This window comes from Gymnoscopelus microlampas, assembly GCF_963454915.1.
Source record: "Gymnoscopelus microlampas genome assembly, chromosome: 19".
Classification (NCBI taxonomy): Eukaryota; Metazoa; Chordata; class Actinopteri; order Myctophiformes; family Myctophidae; genus Gymnoscopelus; species Gymnoscopelus microlampas.
The window spans coordinates 3685735-3696835 of NC_139956.1; the positions used below are offsets into that span (position 1 = coordinate 3685735).

An 11101-nucleotide genomic window follows, 5' to 3' on the forward strand; every position below is an offset into this window, starting at 1 on the left:
TACAGTGCATATTGGGTAGAACTTAAGGCAGACAACACACCAGCTAACTGATACATGGTGAACATGATGGTTTCAGCACAGAGCTCTTTCACACATCCAGTAGTAATGGTTAGAACACCGTGCATCGTTCCATCCTCTGCTAGGATAGCCAGACTGAGACCCATCATAATAATAAACACAGTCTTCTTCTGCATTAAGGTAATGGCCTTTTGCAGGGTCATTGTCTTCATAATGAGGCTCACCAGACCTCCAGTACCTGTAGAAGTAGGAACATATAATTAATACAATACTTTTACAAGGATGTTTTTTCACTCTAAATCGTTTGTTTTTTAATCATCTCCTCATTTTATATTCAGTGGTTTTCAAACGTATTCGTTGCTAAATTAGCCGATCTACAAGCTCACAACATGTTGCATGTGTATAAGCTTGTAGATCGCCTTATTTTGCCACTTTGGGAAATGTGTGGGATAAATGAATGAATAAATAGTTATAATATGTATTTAAGGCTATAGAAATGAGTGCACACAAAGTACTGATATAGAGAAAAAAAACATATATGAATATAATTAGCCTATTTGTATATATTTCACTAATAATGAGTGGTTCACCTGGATCTCATGACCAGTTTTTTTAATAATTACTCAGGAACAGTAATAAATTGCTAGTTACCAAATTAACCCACAGGAAGCATCGTGCTGTTGCCTTATTTTTAACTCTATGGATGCCGCGTGGCTGCAGGAGTTTTTATGTGTCTTGACTAGTTCAAGCCAGTAGATGGCACTGTTGGGACTGCTGATGCACTGGAGCAGTGGTTCTCAACCAGCCCAGTGAGCCATAGTCGTCTATTAGACCTCCGTCTAAAACGGGGTTATAATTGGTGTACTGGTGAAAGTTTTTTAGCGGTCTAGGCTTAGCCTAGACGTTGATTAGCTGTTTTTTAAGCGTCTATTTATAGACCGTCTATATTATAGACCGTCTATATTATAGACGTCATTTCAACGTCTATAATATAGACGGTCTATAAATAGACGCTTAAAAAACAGCGAATCAACGTCTAGGTTAAGCCTAGACCGCTAAAAAACTTTCACCAGTAGACCAATTATAACCCCGTTTTAGCCTACCCCTTAGACGTATTTTAGACGTCTAATAGCCCGAAAAATGCTCAGTGGGAGTGGTCCAGGGGACCACCAGTGGTCCTTGAGAGGGTTCCAGGTGGTCCCCAGCTAAATGATGGAGAGTTGCTTGGTAACCAAATGGACCCTTATAGATCTTTAACTCTTGAGAGTGTAAAATGTTACGCTGTCAAGAGTTAAATTATTGTTAAACATCTGTATTACTTAATTTACAAGAAGTAACACAATTAGAGAATGTAGAAGAATTATTCATTTTGATCAACGTTTGCTTGTTATCAGTCCTATGGAACCAACATCAATACATCATGGATGGAATTGTGGACAAAATCTTATCCAACGACAACAAAATATTCTTATATTCTTAAATATAAGTCTTGGGTCTGAGAGTCTAAATCACATCAAACGGCGGTCCATAGTGGCTCAAATGCCCAATAAATAATGGACCTTGATATGAAAAGGGTTGAAACCCTCTGCACTAGAGCTGCAGGACGATATGTGAGTTATTTCATTCATTTTGTATTTAATAACTTCAAAACGTAATAATCTGTGCAGTGACATCATGTTCTGAAAAGCAGCAGATCAGTTTAACAGTTGTTGGGCTACAAGTTGTTTGTTAGCTGCATATAACTAGTAGATGATTTAATCTTCTAGTTCACATTTATAATAAAGATCAGTACCTTAGCTTATTACCCTATATTACAGTATGTATAGCCTATTCATTTTAAGATAGCTACACATTTACATGTTGTAGGGATATTAACATGAAGTCAGTTATTATGTGAGCTTGATCGGCAATGAGACCATCATTAGACTTTATGGATTCACTTACTATATTAATATAATAAGTATTATATGACGGGTGACGACAATGACAAGACATGGAGGATAAAACGTTGACTGTTTGCAATCAGAGTCCAACTAACACCTTATAGATTATAATAGTCTGCTTTCAATATAGGACACCATTTTATGCAGAAATCCTCCCAGCGTCTGATGACAGAACAAGGAGGAGAGAGTCGGGTAGGAAAGAACACCTCATAGCATTTAAACAGCATCTTCAAGCAGATGATATTATCAGACATATCAAACTCATAACTAAAACATTGGGGTTTTTATGGCCAAACATTTGCAGCCCCTTGCAGTCATGGAGGACGCAGGATTTCAGCATAATGATTAAAGTCAGCCTGTCGCCTCGCCGAGTTTCAGAAACACAGTAAAAAAAAACATTCATTTTAACCATGAATGTGACATTGTCAAGTAAACACACTCTTACTTTAAATAACAACCTCTTGTTTTTTTTAAACATTATAGCTTAGAAATATATGTGTGTGTTGGCCTTTATATTACTTACATATTATATTACTTTTACTGTTTTTCTTCATATTCCATACCGTTGCTGTCGGATGGAAACCCAGGCGTCCAAAACAATTCCTTTTTCATTGTTATTTTAAAAACATTTTAAAATGGTGAAAATAACCAATCTACAAGCCCACAGCAGTAAATCTGCTATTTTCACTACTTTTGTGCGACACTCTTGTATAATGAAGTAGGGCATTAATTTACAAAGAAATATAAAAAGTCACAATATGGAGATACAACGTATCTGCCAGACAGCTAAGAATGAATTATCCTTACAGGAGGAATCAGAAACTTCCTAAAAGCAGCACTAAACACTATGAAGCCTCTCAAACAGGCCTGCACAAAGTTTATAATGGACGACAATGTTTGTATCTTTGACTGAAATAAACTCAACATAATGACGATACTTCCAAATGTTGAAAGTATTCCTGTGTGTGTGTGTGTGTGTGTGTGTGTGTGTGTGTGTGTGTGTGTGTGTGTGTGTGTGTGTGTGTGTGTGTGTGTGTGTGTGTGTGTGTGTGTGTGTGTGTGTGTGTGTGTGTGTGTGTGTGTGTGTGTGTGTGTGTGTGTGTGTGTGTGTGTGTGTGTGTGTGTGTGTACTATGCATGCCTGGCACTGGCTTCATTTTTGAGCCACACACTGACCTGACCCAGACCATATATCACCAGACCTGCACATAGGCTGCATCATTGATTGATTGATTGATTGATTGATTGATTGATTGATTGAATAATTTATAAACAAAGGTTATGTTAAAAGGATAACACATAAAGGCCCAGGGGGCTTGTTTCCATTGTGGTCCATTGTACTCAATTCATCACGACCCGTTTCGGGTGCACCAACAGGTTTTAACCCCGGGCACCACGAAGGGTTAATCCGGCCCTGGTAACGCAAGGTTACTTGGATCAGTAATGTAATAATATTAAAATTATAATACTCGTTACTGGGGAAAGTAATAATATTACAGTATATATTAATGTAACGTGTTACTGCCCTACACTGATCATGACACATCACTGACACAGCCTTTGAGAACCACTGTTCTAGATATTAGATGCACATTAACTGGATCGTGAAGTAGACATCAGATGTCTTTGTGACAATGTAGCAGATTTGTATATTATGATAACATTTGATACGATGTAAGATGATCAGTCTTACGTTGGTGTGGTCAGTGGTGTGCCATCTACCCACATCCAGATTCCTTCCTCGTCTCTGTCGGTCAAACCCAGCCATATCCACTTGTTGAAACTGTCAACAAAGTCCTGGACAGAAAAACTGATGGTTATTGATGTACAAACTGTACAATAGATGTGTGTCCCCACAAAATGCACTAATGTGCGCGCACACACACACACACATGCACGCACGCACGCACGCACACTTGTGCTCACACACACACACACACACACACACACACACACACACACACACACACACACACACACACACACACACACACACACACACACACACACACACACACACACACATGTACCTGTTTTTCTTGGCTCTTTATGACAATCAGGTCAGATTGTCTATCTCTACACCACTGTCTGCTCTCATCCCAGGTTTTCCTCTCAGTAGAGATGTAATAACAACCTCTGTCAAATGTCTGCCATCCAAGTGATTCTGACAAAAAAGTGTATTAAAGTTTGTCCTTTTTGTATTGGTCAAATTAATAACAAATGATGAACAACATGATATAACAATGAATAAAAACAGTGATGTTTCACTGACCACAGTCACAGAGCATCCTCTTCAGGTCATCTCTCTCTTCAGTCAGGTTGTTGTTCTTGATTTGTAATTGGTCTCGCTCTTCAGTCAGGAGGTCATACCTGGTCTCTAACTTGTCATACCTGGTCTGTAACTTGTCATTCCTGCTCTCTGTCAGGTCCAAACGGCTCTGTAACTGTTCTGTCAGGTTGTTATGTTTGTTCTGTAACTCATCTAAACGGCTCAGTAGTTGTTGTCTCTCCACCATTTTGGACTGATCTGTAAAATGAGGGATCCACTACTTAAAAACACCTACATTTTGTAAATAATAATAATGTCCATCTACAAATGCTGCTTATGTTGCTGCTATACTAAACATATTACAACCACTGACTGATAATAGATTGTATGAGGTATCACATATCACATAGTGCATACATTGTGATAAAATACATTGTTATGATACTTAACTTACAGAGTTTTAGTGGTACAGCAACACTGAGGAGAGCTAGAACAACACAAAGCAATCCAACACCGACTCCAACCCGCTTGTTCCGTCTTCTGTCTGGAGGACACACACACACACACACACACACACACACACACACACACACACACACACACACACACACACACACACACACACACACACACACACACACACACACACACACACACACAAAATATTTATTTATGTCCACATAAACAGAAGTACAAGAATGCCTTGTACAAAGGACATAAACACTGCCAGTGCAGTCAGGTAATGGGAAAACAGCCAGTTACAAAGTGCATATAAGAAAGAACATTGCACTCACACATACAAGCATGTACGCATGCATGCACGCACATACACACTCATGCCTGCGCGTGCGCACACACACACATGCACACACATGCGCACGAACGAACGCACGCACGCACGCACGCACGCACGCACGCACGCACGCACGCACGCACGCACGCACGCACACACACACACACACACACACACACACACACACACACACACACACACACACACACACACACACACACACACACACACAGGAGTGAGATCGGTTAAAATCTTTGAAACTCCTGTAAAAAGGTTTATTCTTTGTGATTTGTACATTAGTTTTAATCTTACCAGCCCGCAGTTTCTTCAGTAGATCTTTCTTGGTCTTAGCAACATTTTCATAGGTCGCATCACCTATCTGTTGGAGGTCAAGGGTTTCATAATGTCCTTCTTCAGCCATTTGTACTTCAGTCCCTGTTGCTGTAGTCGTGGTGTCAACATGATGTTCCTCTTGGAGTGGATCTCTCTCTTGAGCGTCAGGCCAGGCGTCAATATCATCATAGATTGTATGGTCCATCTCTTGGAGCTCAATGTTTTCATAATGTTCAGCCACAGCCATGTTCCACCATTTCACAACTCACTGAAGACGTGTCTTCACTGTCCTAAACGTAGACGACACTGTTACATTTATATCACATGTGACAGCTCACACTCTGTGAACCAATACAAACAAACCACCTCACTCACACACACACACACACACACACACACACACACACACACACACACACACACACACACACACACACACACACACACACACACACACACACCAACGTCACCTCTCCTCTGCTAGGCTGGCTCTGAGGTTTAACACCTGATCTTATCTGATGAACTTCATCTAATTTCTAATCTATTTTTTCATCATAAACATGAACCACACATGCGTAGGCTGTGCTGACGGAAGCTAGAAGTAACCACATTTTTCCAGTAGCTTCACGATCTCTCTAAAGTTACACAAACACACACAACTGTCCATCATTAAGAACCCACACCAAATAAGTTAACAAATTAAATAAATACAAATATATAAAAAAAAAAGGGCAGATTGTTTGAGACTAATATGTTTTAATAAAAACATGCGCGCGTGTGCGTGCGTGTGTGTGTGTGTGTGTGTGTGTGTGTGTGTGTGTGTGTGTGTGTGTGTGTGTGTGTGTTTGTGTGTGTGTGTTCCTTTGACATGTGCATGGATACTTGCTTTAACTGTAACTTGCACATGCCATCTCTGTGTCTGAGGACTACACACACGCTAAACTGACTAAAAGCAAAACAATTAGTGAAATATTGTTATTGTGTCATTTTATGAGGAAAAGATGATGTGTTTCCATAATAACTGGTAGTCTGCTTGTTTGTAGCTCATACAGACAGTTTTGATCATGATCTGCATTGCATTGTCACTGATATATTTGGATTTTGACATGATGTATGTCTGTTTGGTTCCATTTCATATGCTCTCAGAGTTACATGAACACTGTGAGGATTTGGTTGATGATTTGATAGAGGTGGCCTGGTTGTTCTAACCCTGCTGAACAGATACCCTGATCAACCTGTAGGAGTCGCTATAATGCAGTGAGAGAGAGAGAGAGAGAGAGGATTCAAACCCCTTTCTTCTCCATGGATGTGGACAGGAACATTTACACTGACCCCTGACCTGTAGGCCCAGGGGCCCAAGAGCTCAGGGCCCCCCCTCAGTGGTGTAAAGTAACAAAGTACATTTACTTAAGTACAATTTTGAGGATTTTTTTTTAGCCTACTTCACTGGAGTATTTCCAATTTTCTGTACTTTTACTTCTAATCCACTACATCTCAGAGGCAAATATTGTACTTTTACTCCACTACTACTACTTATTTGAAATCTTTAGTGACTAGTTACTTTGCAGATATAAATGGTCATATTATAAAACATTAACCACTTTAGTGCCATTGTAAACCTCTGCTATTTGAAAATAGCACATCTACAAGCTCACAACTGCGACGCGTTGTGAGCTTGTAGATGTGCTATTTTCAAACATGTTTTTTCAAACACGCTTTTACTTTTGGTACTTTAAATATATTTTGATGCCAATAATGTTGTACTTTTACTCAAGTAACATTTTGAACACATGCAGGCCTTTTACTTGTAACAGAGCATTTCTACAGTACATTGCAGTATTGATACTTTTACTTAAGTAAAACATTTGAGTACTTTTTCCACCACTGAGTGTTAGGTCAACAGTTAGTTACTGTGTACCTGTTCTGTGTTTTTATCAGCTTTTAATGCGTAATGTGAGCAGCTTAAAACCAAGCTGACCACATTGTCACATTGTCAGGGCACAGAGTCATTTTTGCAGTGGTGGAAATACGTAGCCTACATGTACTCAAGTACTGTACTTTGAGGAATTCTTACTTTACTGGAGTATTTCCAATTTTCAATACTTTTACTACTACTCCACTACATCTCAGAGACAATTATTGTACTTTTACTCCACTACTATTATTTGAAAACTTAAGTTACTAGTTCCTTTTTATTATCTTATTATTATTACAAAACATGCATTAACCTCTTCATCCCTTTACATATTGGCTGTTTGAAAATAGCCGATCTACAAGCTTGCAGATCTGCTATTTTCAAAAGATTTGTAAACATTTTGACATTTGTGAAATGGGACATAATGAGTACTTTTACTTTTGGTACTTTAAGTAATGTTTACGTTTACTCAAGTAAAATAAAGTAAGTACTTTTTCCACCACTGCATTTTAGTCTCTTCTAAGAACATAAAGGTGATAAAACCACACGTCCATCCTGTCAACATGTCTGAGACTTTACAACCGCATGTGTGCTGACGTTACGGCCATGTATTTATAGAGATCTGTGGCCATGAAAAACTGCATTGATTGCATAATATTACAATATAAAATATATATAACTTTGCATTACTTGTTGGTCATATAGGGCAGTCTGTGGTTCTCTAGCTTTTCAGGCCATGACCCCCAAAATCATCAAACGGTGGTTCTGTGGCTCAAATGCTGAATAAATAATGGATCTTGATATGAAAAGGGTTGAAAACCACTGCTGTAAATCATTGGTTCTCAAAGTGGGGTCCCCGGACCCCCAGGGGTCCTTGGTGGGGTTCCCCAGCAAAAGTAGTTAACATGGCATCATCATTTTAACCACTTTATCCATTTGTATGTTGGCTATTCAAAAATAGCAGATCTACAAGCTCACAGCGCGTCACTTTGTGCCGCGCTGTGAGCTTGTAGATCTGCTATTTTTTAAAATATTTGAAAAATATGAAATGTTCAAAAGATTTTGAATATTTTTTTTTTTTTTTTAACACAAATCCCATCTTCCCTGGGGGTCCCTGGCACAAATCGTATTCAGATGGGGGTCCGCGGGCAAATATATCAATTTGGGGGTCCTTGGCACGAAAACATTTTAGAACCACTGTTGTAAATGAATGCTTAAACACTAGTGACACAGACAACAATGACTTATAGATAATGTTTTTATTTGTTTTATTGTTTCATGACATTTAACTGTTGTATCTCTGATATACAGATAAACAGCTGTAGTTCTTCTTCAGGTTCAGTATATCTGGCCTGGCTTTATCTTTATATACAGATATTATGGTCCATTATAGCGTGGAATTGTCAACTTATATATGAGGACAATGTGGTTCTGCACGCCTTAATGTCATAATACACACACATGCTATTCTACTGCACGTGTGTGTGTGTGTGTGTGTGTGTGTGTGTGTGTGTGTGTGTGTGTGTGTGTTGATATTGTTGTCAATGGGTCTTCTGTTTGTCCCATCGTTCTGGAGTGAGGGTCCTGTGTGTGTGTTTGTGTGTGTGTGTGTGTGTGTGTGTGTGTGTGTGTGTGTGTGTGTGTCTCTACATCAGTATGTTCTTATTATTGTCACTTGGTCTTCTGTTTGTCCCATCATTCTGGAGTGAGGGTCTTCTGTGTGTGTGTGTGTGTGTGTGTGTGTGTGTGTGTGTGTGTGTGTGTGTGTGTGTGTGTGTACATCAGTGTGTTACTGGGTCTTCTGTTTTTCCCATTGTTCAGGAGTGAGGGTCTTCTGTTCAAAGGCATGGATCTCCTTCAGTTCCTCTGCTAGACACGTATTCACCAGCCTGTCACACAAATGGTTAAAGATTAAACAAAACAAAACACATTATACGGTATAATATGTTTATACGTAGGATTTTAACAGTGTGAGTAGTACATGGGGGTATAATGTATACCTCCATGTACTCACACTGTTAAAATCCTACGTGTTCATTTAACTCAGAGAAGAGTACAAATGGAACCAAATGTATTTGTTTCCATTTGTTCCACAACATAAAAAAATAAACACACGTATTTTGGCGGTGCCTTGATGTTGTCGTAATGCTTGATTTTACACTTGGTTGCATACTGAAAATAGCCGATCTACAAGCTCACAACGCGTCGCAGAGCGACGCGTTGTGAGCTTGTAGATCTGCTATTTTCAGAGCGCAACACCCGAGCGCAACCAAACACACTGTAAAATTACTTGTCTTTTAGTTCTACTGGATCTCTTCTCCACTAGTCCCTCACTAACATGTTAGTCTAGTTTTTATTTGTTGACCAAATTGTCAATATATTTAGTCTTAGTTTTAGTCATCGTAGCTTAGTTTTTATTTTGTTTTCGTCAGTGTAAAAAGATAGTCGACCAACATTTTTCGTCATAGTTTTAGGCATACGAAATCAACACTGGTGTGTGTGTGTGTGTGTGTGTGTTTGTGAATGTGTCAATGTAATGCACATTTTAAAGCTCTTTGGACAAAAGCGTTATAGAAATGCACCATTTACTATACCTGTGTCTCTGTAAAAGAGGTTTATTGTTACTATACCTGTGTCTCTGTAAAAGAGGTTTATTGTTACTATACCTGTGTCTCTGTAAAAGAGGTTTATTGTTACTATACCTGTGTCTCTGTAAAAGAGGTTTATTGTGACCATTACCTGTGTCTCTGTAAAAGAGGTTTCGCCTCGAACTGCGACGACACGATCAGCACCTTGAAGCTAGCCGCACATCTGTTGGGCGAGGTGTCTTCTACTTCCTGTGAAACACATGAGGTGCACTGTTTGTTTTAACAACTTCTTAAACCCATTAAGACCGGGAACGCATCTGTGTCATTTTTAGATTTATTTGGCTATTCAAAAATAGCAGATATCCAAGCTCATATTCAAAGATTATCAATTTCTAATCAATGGAGCAATTATGTTTGATTTCTTGTCCACCTTTGGAGTTACATCATGGCAAGGTAACTACACAACCTAAACCTCTACCAAAGTGGGCTTGCCCTTTAAGGGGGTTCCAGGGGGTCCCCAGAAAAATTAGGAACAATTTAAACACTTTAATCATTTTTTACTGTTCGGCTATTTGAAAACACCACACCTTACATGCTTATAGATTGATTTTCAACTATTTTTTTAAATGAACCTTGAATTTAAAAAAGAAAAATAGCATTTTTTTTTTTTTTTTTTTTTTACAATTTTTAACAACAGAAATCTTTTCTTCCGGGAGTCCCTGGCACAAGGTATGTTCAGATGGGGGTCTGCAGCCAAATAGATATTCATTTGGGGGTCCTTGACATGACAATGTTGGAGATCCACTGGTGTAATGTACAAAAACAATGATAAACATGTGCTTCTATAACAAAATCAATAATCATACCACATGTACAGCTCCCAGCTCCTTGGTGAGTTTATCTCTGATCTGATCAGCTGTCACAGCCATGATGAATAACTAGATGTTACACTTTAATAAAGCTACTGCTACAATGTAACCTGTTAATGTATCCTTTGTGTTTATGATCAATTGATTTCATGGAAACATTTGTATCCGATGGTTCAGTCAGTGAGATGAGAGACAGTTCAGTGAGGGTGGAGTTGTTGGGGGGGGGAATAATCCAAGCGTCCAATCGCATTGGGGCGGCGGCAGCCGTGACCAATGGGATTCGTTCTATCAGAGCGTGGGGGGCGGGACGTGTTTCGGCAACGTGGCCAATCGCAGGAGCGGATTGTGTGGGGTCCTCGCTGTGAGGTGGAGTC

General features: G+C 39.2%; 2 protein-coding genes across 2 annotated transcripts in view; both read right to left on the reverse strand.

The window, feature by feature from the left end:
• Window positions 1-11101, reverse strand: part of LOC311034806 (uncharacterized protein) — a 313846-nt gene that overhangs the window by 212354 nt on the left and 90391 nt on the right. The window lies entirely within an intron of this gene.
• Window positions 8544-10904, reverse strand: LOC311035541 (bolA-like protein 2). Its single transcript, XM_084043815.1, has 3 exons — window positions 10725-10904; window positions 10010-10107; window positions 8544-9159 (listed from the first exon to the last, which is right to left on the reverse strand). Exons 1-3 carry the CDS (start codon window positions 10785-10787, stop codon window positions 9060-9062), a joined length of 261 nt encoding a protein of 86 aa, XP_083899941.1. The 5' UTR covers window positions 10788-10904; the 3' UTR covers window positions 8544-9059.

Coding starts and splice junctions, on each gene's coding strand:
- LOC311035541 (XM_084043815.1), bottom strand. CDS start 10,787: ATGGCTGTGACAGCTGATCAGATCAGAGATAAACTCACCAAGGAGCTG. Junction 10,108..10,724: donor AGCTGGGAGCTGTACATGTG/GTATGATTATTG, acceptor TGTGTTTCACAG/GAAGTAGAAGACACCTCGCC. Junction 9,160..10,009: donor CCTCTTTTACAGAGACACAG/GTAATGGTCACA, acceptor TTTGTGTGACAG/GCTGGTGAATACGTGTCTAG.